At 40.0% G+C, this 19,088-nt stretch overlaps 1 protein-coding gene across 1 annotated transcript; it reads right to left on the bottom strand.

Annotated features, from left to right (window-relative positions):
• Nucleotides 1-1,399: 1,399 nt before the first annotated feature.
• Nucleotides 1,400-12,397, bottom strand: LOC118227931 (myosin-10-like). Its single transcript, XM_035419009.1, has 32 exons — nt 12,194-12,397; nt 11,670-11,764; nt 11,133-11,264; nt 10,829-10,919; nt 10,459-10,591; nt 10,178-10,298; nt 9,061-9,096; nt 8,897-8,964; nt 8,599-8,666; nt 8,136-8,158; nt 7,881-7,950; nt 7,668-7,806; nt 7,170-7,311; nt 6,827-6,862; nt 6,669-6,736; nt 6,383-6,480; nt 6,051-6,103; nt 5,837-5,924; nt 5,608-5,746; nt 5,142-5,274; nt 4,867-4,899; nt 4,733-4,782; nt 4,405-4,493; nt 4,089-4,135; nt 3,728-3,815; nt 3,491-3,629; nt 3,130-3,250; nt 2,765-2,800; nt 2,624-2,685; nt 2,413-2,510; nt 1,910-2,131; nt 1,400-1,722 (listed from the first exon to the last, which is right to left on the bottom strand). The coding sequence occupies exons 1-31, from the start codon at nt 12,276-12,278 to the stop codon at nt 1,923-1,925; spliced, it is 2,790 nt and encodes a 929-aa protein (XP_035274900.1). The 5' UTR covers nt 12,279-12,397; the 3' UTR covers nt 1,400-1,722; nt 1,910-1,922.
• Nucleotides 12,398-19,088: the final 6,691 nt, after the last annotated feature.

Here is a 19,088-nt window from a genome sequence, read left to right as displayed (position 1 = left end):
GAGCAGGATTGTCAACAAGCTTTCTGTTTCAGCCTCTCACGGTACTCATTTGACACCAAATAAAAAGGCCACAACTTAAAAAAAAAAAAAGCCGCTCCCTGTTTTAAGAAGTTACCATTAGCTCACAGGACAACGTCAATTTATCTTTTTCCAGCATTGCAAACTGAGATTGGTTCATAAACGTGAGTGACTGTCGATTGGCTACCTATTTTTGGCAGCACACAAACCCCCCCCCCCCCCCCCCCCCCCCCCCCCCCCCCCCCCCCCCGCCCCCCCCCCCCCACCGCCCAGCGCCTACCCCAGTCCGTGAACACACTCTCACGCCAACCAACTCTGGGAGTAGAACCAATTTGTAATCATGATATGCCAAACAATTCTAACAGGTATTTACAGTAAAGTACACGTTGTACACATGTAACATATTTCAATAGAGTTCAAAAAGTACATGCTGACATTTTAAGAGATTACAAGTCCATGGTGGTGTGCCCAGTTATAGATCACATGAACCTTGCTCAGAGAATACTAATAACTGCTTATTAGTATACCAGTAAGACTGCCTGCCAGTGGCACTGATACCAATTACCAAATTATCAGCCAATGCAATGGTAGTGTGGTGAAGCTTAAGACTAAATGTTGTTAGTTCTTCTAGGCTCTTTCAACTGCAATATTTAAGGAATAAGTGGAGCCATTCTTGAATGCATGCAGATCTTTATTTTTTTTGTCTTTGTTTCACAGCAAGTTAAGGAAAGAAAAAAATGAAATCAAACATTTAAGTAATATCCCTGCTTAATTCACAAATTCATAAAGCTTTTTCCTTAATTCGGTACATGTTTCACAGCAAGTAAGATAAATAATAGTGAAATACCTTAAGGAAAAAAAAAAACAGTAATTAACATTTTTGATTTAAGTTTCACAGGAAATGAAAGAAACCAATTAAACAAAAATACTTAAGTAATAACAGAGTAACTGGCTTTTTTTTTTTGTCTATGTTTCACCAGAAGTGAAATAAACCAATTAAACAGAAATATTTAAGAAATAACTGAGTAACTGGCTTATTTTTATTTTATTTTTTTTGTCTATGTTTCACAGGAAGTGAAATAAACCAATTAAACAGAAATATTTAAGGAATAACTGAGTAACTGGCTTATTTTTTTGTCTATGTTTCACCAGAAGTGAAATAAACCAATTAAACAGAAATATTTAAGGAATAACTGAGTAACTGGCTTATTTTTTTTAATTTTTTTTGTCTATGTTTCACAAGAAGTGAAATAAACCAATTAAACAGAAATATTTAAGGAATAACTGAGTAACTGGCTTATTTTTATTTATTTATTTTTTGTCTATGTTTCACAAGAAGTGAAATAAACCAATTAAACAGAAATATTTAAGGAATAACTGAGTAACTGGCTTTTTTTGTCTATGGTTCACAGGAAGTGAAAGAAACCAATTAAACAGAAATATTTAAAGAATAACTGAGTAACTGGCATTTTTTTTTTGTCTGTTTCATTTGTTTGTCTATGTTTTTTGTCTATTTTTCACAGGGAGTGAAAGAAACAAGTTGAAATATTAAAGGAATAACTGAGTAACTGGCATTTTTTTTGTCTATGTTTCACAGGAAGTGAATGAAATATTTAAGGAATTTCTTTTTTTTGGGTCTATGTGTCACAGCAAGAACAGCTCCAGCAGCATGTCCAGTGGTCTGGCGCTCATCCCGTTTCTCTCCTGAAGAAAACACAATTGGACGTTATTCTAATTATCCTGAATAATAACAGGATATTAGTTTGCACCTGTACTTTAAATAACCCTCTCCACCTTGTTCCCCCCACCCCATTTTGGATTCTGCAGCCTCTTTACGCAAACGCACGGCCCACATTGTGGACTGCAGGGTCGACAGAAAGCGATAACTTACCCTCTTTGCCTTCCTATGGTTTCTTGAAAAGCTTGAGGAAGCTGGCGCCTTTGCGCTTCATAGAATCCACCGATGACGTTGAGGATCTGCGGGGCCGCGCCTCCTCCGTCGCCACAGGGCTCGGGAGGAGTGGGCTGAGGTGGCTTCCCGTGCTGGAAGACGGCGCGGAGAACTCCGGAGAGCGAGCCTCCGTCTGGCTGAGGAGAGGGACCTCCTCCGAGTCTGCAAAAGACAGTACGCCGATTAAAGATCCACACACGCGCGCACACACACACTGACAAACACGGTGAGAAGATTTAAACGGGCATTAAAATTGAGTCTTTGTGCCTCCACCCAACCTCCAACGCTCGCGTACAACACCAGCTACCGTAACAAAGGAGAGCGTGTGGGACAGCTGGAGATTGGGTACCTTGTGCTTATGGAATTGGAAATGCAAACCTCCGGTTGAAAAGATTTAAGCCACCCAGCGGGGGGGGGGGGGGTTAGGGTTAATGATGGCTTACCCAACAGAAGAAGGGGCAGCACTTGGTACGAGCAGCTAGGCCTGGGCTCAGAGTCGGCATTCTGGAACACGGCTAATTTGGCCTTGACCTCAGCCAGCCTGCAACAAAGGGGGACGAATTATATGCACCTTTCAGACACAACTGCAATTGGAACAAAAAGCCCTAGGCTACCAGATCTGTGACCCAATCTAAGAGGCTCCAAGTAGCTTACTCATTTCGGAGGGTTGCAATGGTTTCCCCCTGTGCTACCAAGACTTGTTCCGTGGCTTTCGTCTGGGGACACAAGACGAGAAATCAATATTCCCTCTTCTTGACAAAAGATAACACTGAAAACCTGTTGATCGTATCTTACCATATTCTCCTGAGCCTGTTGTTCTTGAAACTCCATCTGGGGAGAGACATGTGACAATAAGCACGAGATCTGATAAGGTGAATTTTTGAAAATATGACAGTGAAGCATCAAAACAATCTGGTTAATGTACCAATGGAATGCGTTCAGTATATTTCCTGTGGCATACATGGAAGTATAGCACGCTTTGCTATGAATATAATCTATAAACATGCTTCTAAGCTTGAAAATGACCTAAATTCTTTGGGGGAGGGGGGGTGTTGTTAAACATCTCCATTTAACAATTCTTCCAGGAAAGGGTTAGGGTTAGCCAAATTTGACTTGTGAGTGGAGAGCGCAGTATTACTGCTGGGCGGACTCTGGCTCACCTGGGCCTTGTAGCAGCCACGGCTACTCTCAAGCTCCTCCCCCATCACCCTGACATTCAGGGCCAGTGCCTGGATTTCTGCATCTCTAGCGCTCAGCGCCACCTCCGCCTGCACAGTGTTCCTAAAACACAGAGAGAGCACAGGAGCTTAGAGCGCATGGTTCCTGAAACTCAATGAAGCTAGTCTTACTGAAGTCAGAAAGCACGTTTGGCGTCGTTTAACGTTCTGTTTGTCAACGTTTGCAAAAGTCCAGCTACTGTACACCAGTATCAAGGTCAAAGTCGATCTCCCCCATGTGGAATCGCAGGTGTACACAAACCCAGCTCTCTCCCTGGGCCCAGTCCACTTGCTGGTTACTTACTGCTGGAGAGCCTGGGCCCTCTGCTGGCACAGCTCATTCACACTGTGCAGTTCACTCTGGAGGGATGTGGTCTGATCTTCCAGCTGGGATCTCTCGCTCTCCAGAGCATCTCTTTCCTGCTCCAGAGTTTGGATTTTTTCTAGAGGCGAGAAATGATTTGACATGTCAGGGACAGGGAACTGAAGAAAAAAAATCACGGGGTCATTTAAAAAAAAAAGTATTCTTTCAGCAACAAACCTTCCAGCTGCTGGGACTTTTCCTCCTCTAACTGCAGTTTCTTCAGATAAAGGCTTTGATTGTCTTCAACTGCATTAGGGAGTTTTTCCTGTGTCGGAGAACACATCAGTGAACCACAATCTTAACTTTGCTGCCAGCATTTTCATTTCCAACATGGTGAAACTCGATTGAAACCTGCTAAGCTGCATATCAATCTAATTACATCAACGCGAATGAATATTGAGAGTCACTGGCCCATTTCAGACCAATGATTCACAGTTACGTTGGGAATCTTTGGTCTTAATGGGGAATTTATATTTGTCTTAAACACCTAAACACTCACAAAAAGACGTTCGGCCATTGGCATGACCAATCAACTTACCGATGTGTCTGAAGAGCCACACAATGATGTCTGTGTGGCAATAGTCTCTAGATAAGAAAGACCAGACAAGGACCTGGGATGAGGCTCAAGATTACAAAAGTATACTACAATCATTAATTGTGTTTATTGCAGTCTAATGTACCGGGGCTGGTACAGCAGTTTAAGGCTTTATAATACAACACATCGCTATACCATGCTGGGCAGTGAATATAGAGCTGGGCTGCATTAGTGTGCAAAAAAAAACAGAGAGAAAATAGGCCATTTGTGCCCTATGACTTTGGCGGGCAGGGTACAAGCCTAAATTTGTGGGGCTCACTTTTCTCAAGAGGGGCTTCCTGAAAGCTGTCGGGAGTGGCCCCAGATGGCGCTCTCTGGCATTCAGCCTCGCGACTGTTGACCCCTCGCCTACGAAAAGTCAAATCGCACCATTAAGACAACGCCAAGTCATGTACCTAAGGCAAGGAAGATGCACCCAAGTTGGAGTACGCCCATCTCCCATCTCAACTTTTAATTTTCTTCGTTTGGCTGAACTGTTCACAAATCATTATTTATTACAAGCCACTTAATGATCAATCATGGGGCACTGTCAATCCTCAGACAGGTCTGTCGCCCATTTAGGCAGTCTGGATAGGAACTGAACTCACTGCTTGCAAAGATTAGTCATTTGTGCACGTCCAGAGGCGCAGGTTTTCATCTGTGGGAAAGAAAGATGAATTAACCATTCAATCCAGGACAAAGGCATTGACTAAACAAGATTACTTAACTATGGCCACCTTACCAATTTATCTCGTGACTTCTTAAGAGATACAATCTGTGGAGAAAGACGTGACAATTAGCAACACATCTGAAAAAAATAGCGAGAAACATGAAAGAACTCGAAACCACCTAGCGTACAAATAATGAGTACATACAGGGGACACTGACTATATATTCAATATGTTCCTTTGGACAAACTGGTGCAGAATGCTTTTTGGAAAACAAAAACTGCCTCCCAGTGGACAGATGTGCCTCCACAGTGGAGTGCGGTGTTTCTTGTCGGTTGAAGCTGTTCACCTCAGCCTTGCAGGACAGCTCCGATTTCTGATGCTGCTCCACAATCGCCTGGACCTTCAGTTTGTGAACCCTGAGCACCTCCTTCACTTTCAGCTCTTTGTCGCGACGCTCGGAGTCCACCTGGGCTGTCTTCCTGCAACACAAGAGAAAGGAGGCTTCAGGCGACCGCTGCACAGCCCATTTTCAAATCCAGATTCCTTTACCGTTGAAACCTCAGTTCTGTTGGCACACGAAACATTGCGTTTCTTTCCATCATACAATTCTTAAAATGGTCGGAAATATGGTTATGTCGACACATTCTTTTTTCTTCAATTGCTGCATATTCCATGTTCTTTGTAAAGAAAGTCTATGGGCGTATATGGAAAAGAATCAGGTCCCCGCTGCTAGATTCCTGAATAAGTCTCAATGCAATACAATGTGGAGCTGTGTTTGCTAAAGGCCACAAAGTCTATTGTCGGCTACTCACTGCTGGAGGGCCTGGTCTTTCTGCTTGCACAGCTCATTCATACTCTGCACTTTTCCCTGGAAAGTTCTATTCTGAAACGCCAGCTTGAGCATTTCTTTCCTGAGAGCCTCGTATTCCTCCTCCATCGCTTGGATTTTTGCTGAGGCGACAAAGTGGTCACAACTCACAGACAGAGGGAAGCTAAATGAATAGCGCCAGGTGAGAATACTCTCTGGGCTACAGTACGTACCTCCCAGCTGCTCGACCTTAGTCTTCTCTGCAGCCAGCTCAGCCCGGGCCCGATACCGCTCGAGCTGGTCAGAGCTCTCCGCCTGCGTCTGAAAACAAACCATTTCACAACTGTGATCTAGGTTTTTGAGACCTAACCCTGTGCATTCAAACATGCACAAAACTTAAGGTAATGCAATGTAACGCAAATTTCATTTTCACGACCGCTAACTTACCGATTTGTCCACCATGGCGACAGCCGCCCTGTTTTTCTTTGGGACAGTGCCATCTGGAAGACAGCACACACTGCTCTGAGAGAGCACTACAGGAGTCTACAGTGATCAACTTCTTCAAGAAGATTTACAGATAAGCAGAAGATCCATTTGAGGACATCCAATTACAACATACACAGAAACTGAAAAGTTGATGGTGGATGTCAAAGGTCAGGGTGTGGGGGAAAAAAATGCTGCACCAGTGACGAAACCATTAAGAAAAAAATACGGGAAAAAAAGAAATCATTCAGCAACAGGGACATTGCACAGAGACTGTATGGTGTATTACGACTTACATTTCCTCAGGGGCCTTATCTGCAGGTCAGAGCGGCTTGAGGAAGCCTTAACCAGTGGCTCCTGGTATCCCGCCAAGTTAGCACTGACCTCAGACAGCCTGTAGATGCAAAACACATTATTCAGACAACGGCTATGAGGACGGGCACAGTGCTAAAAAAAAAAAAAGCCTGCCCACTGAATACAGCATCAGCTGGCATTTCCCATTAAATAGTCTACAGCCATTATCCTACCCAGTGGAGCTCAGAAACCCATGCAAAGAGGCTTTTGTCGGAAAATGAAACTCACTGTTTGCTCAGGTTGGCCAACTCTTTCCTTTTCACGGTGAGGGCACGTTCGGATGCGCACGCAACAACCTTCAGACCAAAAAGAAGCTCTCGGTCACATTTGGAAACGAAACTGAACGACAGCGTTTGCGGCTTTCACTTTCCTGAAGACGCTCTTACCCAATTCTCCTGCGCTTTTTTCTGATGAAAAGCAATCTGAAGAGAGAGAAGTAACAAGTCAATAGTAGACAAATGAAATCAGTTGACATAATTTCAAGAGCACAGCAAATACAGTGAATGAGCAAACGTCAAATAATAATAAAAATAAATTAAAGGTAAAGAACACTGTACCTGCAAGTGAATGAAAGTGAGGAGTTGCTAATCAATAATAAGCACAGACTGCATGAACCATCATTTAATTCTGAACCTAACTCACTAAATGTTCAAATGGGACTTTGAAACTCATCACACTGATGTAAAGTGAGAGAAGCATAAGGTATTATGACAGAGTAAATCTGTTCACCTTTTTCTTAAGGCTGTCCAGAGTTTTCTCATGTTTTTCGTTAATTTCCTGGATCCTCTGCTTGAAATTGCGGACTTCCTCCTTGGGTCCAGCAGATTTGATCTGCTTCACGTGCTGCTCCACTTCCTCCTCAGCCAGCCTCCTGCAAAACAGCACAAAGGCTCCACATCTCACATCCATCCTGATTTCCAAATTTTGGGTAAGCTCGTTATAAAAAGGCACAGTACATTCCTTTCCCCCACCAAATGGGTCTGATCAGTAAATTAAAGTACGGAGACAGCCTCTTTATTAGTTTAATAGTTTTACTTTACTTCATATTTATATAGTTTCCTCAGCTTATACAGATGTGCAATAATTAGGGCTTACAGCTTCGATAACAGCAAACGACCCACGAGAAGGAAGACGCAGAACATCAGGTTCCTGACTTGTAGTTTACAATGCCACGCATCCACAAAGTGCATTGTTCCCGGAGACGGCATCAAGGGGCTCGATACTCACTGCTGCAGAGCGCTGTCCTTCTCTTGGCACAGGCTTTGCATGATCAGGAATTTCTCCTGCAGAATCTTATACAGGTTTTCCAGGTTTGTTTTTTCATTGCTCAGAGAGGCCTGGTCACATTCCATCTTCTTGATTTTCTCTGTGTGCACAAGTGTTGAGAAATCAGATACGGGGACCATTTAAAATTATCCGGCTATATTCCGCGCAACGCACCTTCCAACTGTACAGTCTTCTCTCCTTGCAGTTTCTCCGTGTACAGCTGGTCTTCAAGAGCAGCCTTTCCCTGCATCAGAAAGCACTCAAGTCTGAGCTATTTACTTATTGCAGGCTGTAATACTTGCACTGTACAAATATTGTCTGAAAATTGGCCAGAAATTGCGATATTGGGCCAAATTTATTTTAAAATTGACTGAAATCTGGACACACTTTATTTTATGGTCCGAATTGAACCAACTTGCAATAACTTACCGATCTCCCAGAAGCAATACCATCTGAAATGAACACAATGAATCAGAAATTAAACTGCAAATTGCAAGTGCCTGATAATGATCACTGAACCGAATGGAATGTTGTCAAATTTACCACGTCAACCAGTTACGGCACTCATCTCTAATTTAGCTTCCGCCATCGGCAGACAGCATGAGACTTAAATATACAGATGTGATTTTTTGTTGTCCCAATACCACTGTCACTCCTTATTTTTTCCACCATTGAAAAAATCACCTCTACTTCTCAAGCACATGGAATCTTCCTAAATCGCAGCAGGCTTAATTTATAATTTCAGTCTTACATTTTTCCATTGCCCATTGTTGAACCACTGAGAAATCCCACAAAAAAAGAGGGCGTGATCCACAATCACAGTGTGAGTGTGTTTCTGGCAGCACATGACCAATGGCGGGAAGAGTACAAGCATGAATGGGCACAGGCTCACCTTTCTTAAGAGGCGGCACAATGACAGGATCCTTTATTTCTGCCAGTTGTGTGCTGACCTCAATGACCCTGGCAACAGATTAAAAAAAAAAAAAAACATAGCATTCAGACGAGGACAATTCCCTGCATGAAAACATCACCCATTCGGCCAGCTAGAATGGTGTCTTATCCAGAACCTACTGAACACACCTTCAACAGCTTCAGACAATAGTGTGAAGTCATTCACTTCATGACCGTTGGGCTAGTAATCAAACACCCCAGCGCTGGGGCGTAAAGGCAAGTTGCCCAAATGAACTCACTTCCGCCTGAGGTTTGCGTTCTCTTTCCTCTCTGCCGCCAGAGCGTGCTCGGCAATACGAGTGCCAATCTGGAGAACGCAAGAAGAGCTGCGTAATTATTTTGGTTCTAAAACAATCTGTTCACAGGCCGTCGCAGTTTTAAAGTGTGATCATGTCCTTCTTACCAAATTCTCCTCTGCCTGCTTTTTATGAAATTCCACCTGGATGGGTAGAGGGAAAAGTGAGACAAGCAAAATGAGTTAATCCTTTGAGCAGTAAGTTTCCGTTATTTAAATATCTTAATGTGTGATATTTTAATATATCCTTTGCCGTTGTCCATTGAATGGTATTGAAAATGTAACCTGTTCAGCCTTTTTGATTTGAGCGGGACATTACTTAGCAGGAAAACACTAAGGACAGCCCTCATCAAATAAATCAGATACTGTGTCTGTGGGGCAACTGCTTGCCTATGCCAACAGAGGTGGAAAAGTTGCCTATTGTAAAGAGCAGTGCTTTATAGCAGCATCTGTTCAAAGTCACTTTACCATGTGAGTTCAACTATCGTTTTTCATTAAACTTGAAACATGTCATCGTGCCCATTAATTTGACTGACGTAACGTTATTGTATACAAACGACATGGATCATTAAATGCATAATCCCTAAATTACAATACGTGCTGACACACTAAGATGTTTATTGAATCCACCTTATTCACAGATATCCCGTGTATCACATCACACACAAATGTGTGTGGCACTGCATTGACATTTTCTTTTTTACTGCCAATTTCTTTCAGCTTTTTGAAACTGAGCGTGTCAGGTGTAAGTCGGAATACTCCAGATGAAAACGACTGCCGTTAGTGCACGTATATGCCGACTACGGAAAGAATCATGCAAACGCAGCTACTGGAGTAATCGCATTACTTGTTTGTATCCAAGTGTACGCAATAATCTAAACACTGGTATATACATAACTCTCAAAAATCAGGATATTTATTGGTATTGCTATGCCTGTAAATTTAGTCAATCTTGAATACAATCAGACATATTTGTCACTCTAACACCATGCATGCCATTCAGGTACAGCTGTAGAAGAACAGCATTCTCCAAGTGCTTAAAAAATAAAGGGGGGGGGGAAACATGCAAATATTTTAGCACAATACCAACATTGTGTCACTCATTTCAGGAGGGCGTGATGCAGGTGACACGGGCGGATTTGTTTTATGGTCCTGGGAATTATCAGGCCTACTTCCTTGTAAAATGTAAAAGGGCAATTCTGCAGTCCTGGGTTTATTTGCTCACCTGAATCTTGAGGATGTCATTGGTCTTCTTACTCTCCTCCGACTTCTTGGTCGTCAGTTTGTCAGATTGCACTACATATTTAACTTCTGACTCTTTGTCGCTGTGCTCAGAGCCTGAAGCCCTGAAATGCAACGGGAACAAAAAATTACAATTTTTTAATTTTTTTTAATTTTTTGCCAACATGACAAAGTCACAAAGCTATTATTCCATAATAAATCATGCAATGTGACAAATGCAAAAGGCCCACCTCTGGCTTGGTAGGCCTGCTGCCTGGTACTTACTTTAGGGCGCTGTCTGTGTCCTGACACTGGTTCTTCGCATCCAGTTTCTCCTGCATGATTTTTGACTGCAGTTCCAGGTGCACTTTCTCATTCTGCACGACAATTTGGTCCTCCTCCAGCATTTTGATTTTTCCTTAACAGTAAACAGTTCAGTTTCAGGGACATGTGACTATTGTTAATACTAAACACTGTTTTGTTCTTGATTCTTGGTGTATAATGAAGAACAAAAAGTAATGGTTCATGTGGGGCGTCAATAATTTACACAGTGTGTGTCTGGATTTTCCCTTGCTCCATGACCAAATATTTCCTCAGTGTGTATATAACTGACAAGTTTGCGGTGTTAAGATGTAAAATACACTCTGCAACAGACCTTGCAGCTGCTGGACCTTGGACTGTTCAGCCAGCAGCATCTCCAGTTTCTGATTCCCATCCTCTCTCATCCTGGATACAGCTCTCTTCGCCTGTCAGAGGACAGAATACACCTTTTCTCCTTTGTATTCCTAACCTTTTCTGGTAATTACATCAAATCATTGAAGGGCAGCACAAGAGTGAATAAAAATATGAATCACAATTTTTGTCTTCCATAGAGTTAAAAGTAGTTCAGAAAACCCATGGGATACTAAACGAAAAGGGCAAATATTAACGATGGTAATAAATTAAATAAAAATACTTACAGCGCACATTGTTCGCAAGGCAATGGTCAAAAACATGATATGAACCATTGCCATGATCAAAAAAATATCCCAAGTCATTTCATGGAAATCGAGAACTGGATGCAATACGTCGTCCGGCATGCTGTCAAGGAGCTGAAAGAAAATGAATCCAAAACCATCCAGGTCAAAACACCTGTTCCCTGGGGATATACTGACTAATTAGTATGATAAAACGATTACTATCCGACGCCAGAAAAAGGATATGTATTTTACAATCCCATTTTCTTAACTAGGTCTCTTGATTTCGTATAGAACTCAAATAATAGCTGCTTCAAAATGGGAAGCTTATTCCTTTTGAGTTTGTACTTGCCAGGTCAGCATGTATCCTGTTTGTAATCACAAACAGTATCATCGATTCTACAGTAAATACTAAGATTAAATATAACATCAAACTATTTAGGCGACATAACTAATAATGCAAAATGTTTTGTTTTTCGTATCCAATACGCTATTGCAAACCAAAATTGAGTGCACATTTTAACATACAACTTGACTTACCGATTTACCACAACCGTACAAACGCTCCTGCAGCTGACGGAAAAACGCCACAACATCGAAGCTCCCGAATATTCCATGGTCAGCTGTATCAAAGCCTGTAGTTTCAGATTTAGAAATAATTATCAAATCCACGTGCACATTAGGCTATAGGCTACAATTTGGCCATTTATTCGTTAACTGTAAAAGGCACCGTTTTTCAGAATCGACGGTGTGTGTTATAAATATGGGCCTATGCAATAAACAATTAAGCCGCATGTATTTCAATGGCGGAAATATATTGATCTAGCGTCAAGTTAGCCTACCATATCTGTTATCTAGGACCTCACAACTCGTTCGGGTTTTTCCCCCAAATAAGTTAACGATTATAGATGGATAGCTTACATAGAGATCGATCTTTTTTTCTAGTTACCGCTTCCAAATCTCAACCGATTAATTCTAGCTGGAAATTAGCTACAGCGGAATCTAGCATCTGCTATGTCGATAGCTTGATTTCTTGCTATAAGTCTTTCCATCACAGTTCTTACCAGTTAATTCACTGCCCGTTGGTGTTAAGGGCTTGAGTGAAATTAATGACAAAAGATACGTTAACAAATTCCAAAGTAGTTCCATGTTTTAGCTACATGGCAGGCATGCAGATGTAAGCCAAACATGTTTCCGATCGCCAACTACAGTTAACTTCAGAATCTTTCACATTTATGGGAATTCCAGAATCAGAAGTTGTCCTGATGTGGGGACGTCACAACAGGTGGTAGTCGCGGAGTTTTGTGACGTCATTAACGCACTCGTCGCCGTTTTGTTTCAAACTACTCAACGGAATCCTATAGCTTTTCAAACACCACCGGTGTTGGTCGATTGCATAAAACTCCTTAAGGGCCATGTCACGCTGTATGTATCAAATGTGATATGTGTGATATGAAAGGTGGCATCCCATGACAGTACCACGTTGAAAGCCACTGAGCTCTTCATAGGACCCATTCTACTGCCAGTGTTTGTCAATAGAGATTGCATGTCTGAATTCTTGATTTTATTCACCTGTTAGCAATGGGTGTGTCTGAAGTAGTCAAAACCACTAATTAGAAGGGGTGTCCACATACTTTTGGAAATGTACTACATTATCCAGTGTAGGCTGCTATTATCCTTGAGGCACGTGAAACTGAGAGCATAAAAATTAATCAAGTGTTTTAAACAATTTAAATATACAGCATGAGTTAGCTATTTTCTCAAAGTCAAAGTACACTAGATTAAACAATATATATATAACAATTTGTCTTCTTGTCTACCTTTGATGACAGCAACTTTTTGTGGTGTCAAAGGGGGTGTTGTCACGGACACCTTTCACACTCCTGTCTTTTTGTGCCAGGGTGCCCCAGATGGCTACAAAATTCTAAGTTTGAGTCTAGTCCATTTATTACCTCCCACTTTTCTTTTTCTATGAATTTTCCATTTCTGATGTGAACCTTTAAGAAATCGGAATGCAATTAGTTTCCCCACCGTTCCTAGAGATGTGTTAATATTTATTGAAAACCACAGTTACAAATAAACTGATGAGTGGGTAGATAGATAGACAGATAGCTGAAGAGATTTAATGGAACTTTTCTCAAAGACAATGGTTGCATTTGTAATTAGCCTCTCCAAACATCAGCAAAATAACTTTTTCATAACTAAACGTTGAGACATTTTTAGATGGAAGCACAGGGTGGCACGGTGGTGCAGTGGGTTGCAGTGTCGCCCCACAGCAAAAAAAAGGTGTTCTCCCCGTGTCCACATGGGTTTCCTCCAGATACTCCGGTTTCCTCCCACGGTCCAAAGACATGCATGTAGATTATTTGGAGACTCCATCTTTCACTCCTTGGTATAAGTGTGTGAATGAATGGTGTGCGTGCCCTGCGATGGACTGGTTGAACTGTCCAGGGTGTATTCCTGCCTCTCGCTCAATGCATGCTGTGATAGCTTCCAGCACCCCCTGCGACCATGTCCAGGAATAAGTGGGTATAGACAATGGATGGATAGTTGGAAGCATATGGGTTAGTGAAGAAAGTGTTGGGTTGGGTTAGTATTTTTTAAAACTTTTATATTTTTATTTTCTTATTTACTTTTTATATTTTACCTTTCCATCATTCTTCAATTTAATGGTCCCCATATGGGGTTCAATCTGGTGTGATCCTCCCCAGATTGATCACAATCTATGTCTCTTTGTTTCTTGTGGAGTTCTGTGCAGATATTTAGATTATCTTGATTTAGACGAATATATTGTCTTGTGAAGAAGCATCAGCAGTTAACCACATAAACAGCTGTGTATGAAATACAATAAAATGGAATGGCTCCAGGGGTGATATATATATACTAAACAAACAATATACCGTATTTCAACATTGCCATTTCATTTCACCACTGTGACTTTGTTCAAATTGTTAAAGAGCTGTTAACATTACCCCTGCATATTTAACTCTGCTCATTACTGTAAATATTTATTAATGTATGGCATAGATACTAAACAGCAGTCCCTTATAATTCTTCAAAACAGACTACGTCTAGCTTAAAATTAACAATTGGGACAATTAGCTGTGTATGAAAAGAAAAAACCTACCATCTGTTTAATTACATGCAGTAACTTGAAGGCAGATATTTAGTTGCCTTAATTCTGAAAGCTTTGCATTTAATCTAATGTCCTAATAGTTACATTTTTTCTTCAATCAATATCTATGCCAACCAGATTTACTTTTCAAGTTCAATGCACTTCTGAATCTTACCGATACATGTTTGAGAAACTACAGCCACATCATTATCACCTTCACTTTCAAAGCATTGTCTTACTCTTTCTTTTTTGGTTTGGTGTCGGTAGATTTTTTTTCTTTTAAATATTTACATAAAGCTTTTGCTCTGTGCTGCATCTTTCTTCTTTTCCTTTACTTTCTGTTAGGAGGAAAACAGAACTAAAAATGCCTTGGCAAGCAACAATCCTAGGCCCAAATACCTATGGCCATAAGCAACAGTGACTTCATAAAACTGCTCAAAGAAATGACAACCTTTGCTGGAAAAAAAAATATATATTTAATTAAAAGGATTGGTGTGAACTGTTGTATAGTATGTGATGACTTGATGTATAACTGAAAGGACAGAGAGCAACAAAATCCTGTGTTGAGTAATGTGGCCGCAAGTTTCTGAAATACTACAGAAATATTGACATAGATTGCTTGGATCCTAAGGGCTGTGGATGTTAGTGACATCACGTTTGTTCTTTTTCCGAGTGTGTGAAAGCTCTGAACTTTACATGCCAGGGTGGCTTACAGCAATTAACCATCTCTGAGCAATGTCCTGGCACACATGGCTCTCTTTTGAAATTTATTCATCAGGACTGACATGAAAAGTAAATAAATAAGGCCAAATATAGACTCAGGAAAAGGCACATCAATGCCTTTGGTATGCACAGGAAGTCTGCCAACAGAAAAAAAAAAAACAGCCAAAAGTCACACAGCAGAGCACCAAACTTTTCTCTGACTGAACGCTTTTAACATGTGTCAGTGGGGCTCCTTCATTTTTCTTTCCCCAGTTGCTTTTGTTCGTATTTGCTCTGAAACCGAATGATTAATGCCTTTAATGAATTAGTCAAACCTACTTTTTTGCATGACAAGTGTCGGGCCAGCGAAGCCTGCATAGATGACAGTGTTAAGTTTCCACAAATGTAAATAATGGTCAAACCTGAACCATGGTTTATGTTGTTTGAATGCACAAAGCATATCCCCACACTGTAAGACATAGAGAGTGTATTTCATATTATAAACATAGTAGGCAATTCATTTTTTATTTTTTTTTATGGAAGCCAGTTTCCACCATTTGTTAAAAACTTACCACATATATATATATATCTTTTCATTACTAAGTATAATTATTTTCTCATAATTATGACTTAGTATCTCGTAATTCTCAATTTAGGGGAGTGGAGTGAGCATGCCCTAGCCTGCCAGCAGCTGTTTGCAGTTGTTCACCTACTGAGCCTGCTGGTGATTGAGCTTCAAAAGGTATGCTGCTATATCTCCCGTTCCTTGCCTGTTCACAGGTACAGTAGCCACCTTAATCAGGCTTGGTCAAGATTCCAGCAAAAAGCCCAAACCATAGATGCGACCTAGCAACCAGACACTCATTCTAGTACCTCTAGGCCCAGCGGGCACAGGACGTCGTTTCTACGTTGCTTTCTTGGTTAAAATATGGTTGCGCCACCGGATTACCAGAATTCAACTAGTTATCAAAGTCACTTGCAAGACCTCAAAACAATGTTGCAAAAAGACTTGGTCAGTTTCTACTAGTAAGTTGTCACAACATTCTAGAACTTCCTAGAAATTCCAAAGATGCTAAGGGGGCCAGCTAGCTCCCCCCAATTGATACAGTCATGTGACCATGTAAAATTGGAGAAAGCAAGTTAACCAAAAAAAGTTAATGATTGTTATTTAGCTGAGCTGAAAAGCTTGTTTCTCTATATAGACTCTGTGGCTGAACATAGCTGTAAGTGTCTTGTTTAGCAAACATTAGAAGCTAGCTATTTTGGCTGAACAGTTTTATAAAGAACCTGAGCTAACGTTATTAACTAGCAATCTTAATGTGTATAATTATAAATATTCTAGCTAACTAACCAAGTTTGTTTCATTGGGCTGTTGTTTTGGTATCATCATAACCAGTAGACTAGCTAATGTTGGTTACTGTAGCTAGCTATGCATTTTCTCATAGCAATCTATTAGAATTTCAATTTGTGGACGATAATACCAGACAAGTTGTACCCATATCATACATCAAGAATTTTTCATCTGAAGGAAAAGAAAAGGAAAAGGAAAGAAGAAACATCTCATACTGGAATGGAAAAAAATCCCTCAAGACACAAGGTTTCATTACAAAGCACACATTTTAAAGCTTGCAGGTAAGCAAGCAATCACTTAATTATGTATTTTTTGTATAACCATGAATATATATATATATATATATATATATATATATATATATATATATATTTACAGTATGTTAAATATTTTGACAAAATGTCTTTGAATCAAATAGCAGTATTAAAATTGTTTTTTGTTTTTGTATGCTATCCTGTTTTGGATGGGTGATTTTCTCAGCATCATTTTCTTAATATTTTCACTGTAAATTTCCTAAAAATGCAACTTGATTTTATTTCACCAAAAACATTCTAGAGAGCAATTGGAAGCCTCCAGAATATATACAGCTCCAATGGAGAGTAAGGATCAAAGTGTGTCGAGAGAGATAACATCGGATGACACGCTGATTTGTATGTGTTACCACTTTCTGCCTATCAAAACTATCATTTTGAATCTAGAGTAATAAAATCAAAGTTAACCGAAACAAAATTACATTTCCTGAAAGTTTTGTGTCTTTAGACATAACTACTAAAGAGTACTGGATGAGAATTAGTTAATAATTTGCACAAAAAAATTGCATCTTAAGCCCCTTAAACACACGATTGGTGTTTCTTAAGAAGGGCTTTCTTAAGAAGTATTTTATGAATGACTGCTATTCATATAGGGTTCATCATATCAGAAACAAAACAACACAAAAATCTCTTGATTTTGACCCGTTGGTCTGCATTCCTGTGTACAGGCATCTGAACATTACATGTTACAATGCTAACACTTCAGAAATGTGACATTGTGCAATGTCTATTTTTCACACTAATTTGGCATTTATCTTATGAGCTGAAGCTACTGCTGTTAATACCTTTTTTTATTTTTATTTATTTTTTTATTTTTTTTTGTTAAATGCCAGGAGAGAACAGTGAATAATTGAATAACCCATGTTTATTTAAGGGTGTGACCTTCGCCAACACCTTTCTTTTAGCTGTGGGCTCTCGCCACTGGGTATAGGATCATGTGCAGGACAGTATTTTTACCTGGGGACTGTTGGCAGTGGTGGCTGAGGCTTCAAAGCAACACAGTTTCTGTTGCTTTGCTTTGAGCGACAGAGAAGACTGGATGTCAAGCCACCAAAATATCAGTACATCTCATCATTTCATACTGCTGTACAGTTCAAAGAAAAATGTGATTGACTGATGGAATGGTTTGACCAAGTTATTTTCAGCCCGTGTATGTTCTGGTGTAAACCAGAATTCTTCAGGTGAATGTTGAAATACCAAAATAGCATGTTATTGAAAGATAAGCTCAGATTGTTTCATTTTTATCAGCTGATATCTGTGTCCTTGGCTCTTTAACGAGCCAAAGTTTACACATTATCCCATGATGATAACTTTAATGGAGACAAAAGGTACACAATGAGACTAATATTATATGTATAAATTGGTCTACAAGTGCAATATTATTCAGATTACAGACAACTTACACACTCTATATTTGTACATACCATACACACACAAAAAACTCAATACACATATATTACACAGTGCAGGTATGTACATACACACACATATAAGTAAAGTCTTTAAATCATTAATCATTTTTCTTGAATGCAGTTGACATTAATATACTCAACAAGTCAAGGTCTCGTCAATTACAAGTCTGCCAACGCCACTCTATAAAAGCATGCATTGATATGTTAATTTCACTGTTCCTTTTGTGATGAATTGCCTTGCATGTTTTGTACACTTATGTCAACATAAACTAAATATTGGAAAGCTTGTTCAGATGCTGTATTGCTGACATGCCCCTACCATCTTCTATAGCTTCTGTACTAAGGGCTTAATAAGAAGTGGGGGTTTTTCTTCATACAAAAAGGTTTACTGTTTTCAGATCATAGTGCACACCTGAAATCTAAATATTTCTCTGTATTCTGTATGTCATGGGTGTCATCGTTAGGTCTTGTTTCTTCATTCATCTTTATATACAGCCCGAGTCTCTGCAGGAAAGCATTGTGCATTTTTCCAGATAAATGTGCATATTTTAAATCTGAATACTTTGCATTTATCCGTTTATCCCAGAGGAAACCCACATACACATTTTTTGTCCATAGAACCTTATCTCAAAGGTTTTGTGGATCATCCATGTGCTGGCTAGTTGTAACAGAGTAACTGGGATAATTAAATAAGACTAGATAATGTTATAATGTAATGTAATATTGCTGGATAATGTAATAACTTGTTAGAGTGCTATGTCTTCTGCATTAAAACCAGACAAAATATAACGACTTGCCAGACAGTGTAATAAACTCTTTGAACAGATGAAGTTGTGACTTGGTCCTGGTAATGAAATAAGACATTTAGTATACAATAATGCCCCTATGTAGCTAATGGCTTTGTTTCATGGTTGAAATCAACAGGTTGTTTGTAATTTGGTGTATATTACTGGTTTGGTTTCATGTATGAAATCAATCATTTCTGTCACACTATGCAAGGTTCTATGCAAGAACAAGCATTTTATTTTTAAGGCTTCAGTCAAATTCACTCAAAAATCTGATTTTACT

This window comes from Anguilla anguilla, chromosome 5, assembly GCF_013347855.1.
Source record: "Anguilla anguilla isolate fAngAng1 chromosome 5, fAngAng1.pri, whole genome shotgun sequence".
Classification (NCBI taxonomy): Eukaryota; Metazoa; Chordata; class Actinopteri; order Anguilliformes; family Anguillidae; genus Anguilla; species Anguilla anguilla.
This window is presented reverse-complemented; position numbering and strand designations above follow the sequence as displayed.

Bases quoted from the DNA above. Each gene is read 5' to 3' on its own strand.
- LOC118227931 (XM_035419009.1), bottom strand. From the start codon at position 12,278: ATGGAACTACTTTGGAATTTGTTAACGTATCTTTTGTCATTAATTTCA. The intron at 6,737-6,826 runs GTAAGAGCGTCT...TTTGGTCTGAAG, and splicing joins AAAAAGCGCAGGAGAATTGG to GTTGTTGCGTGCGCATCCGA. The intron at 5,275-5,607 runs GTGAGTAGCCGA...CTTGTGTTGCAG, and splicing joins AAAGACCAGGCCCTCCAGCA to GAAGACAGCCCAGGTGGACT.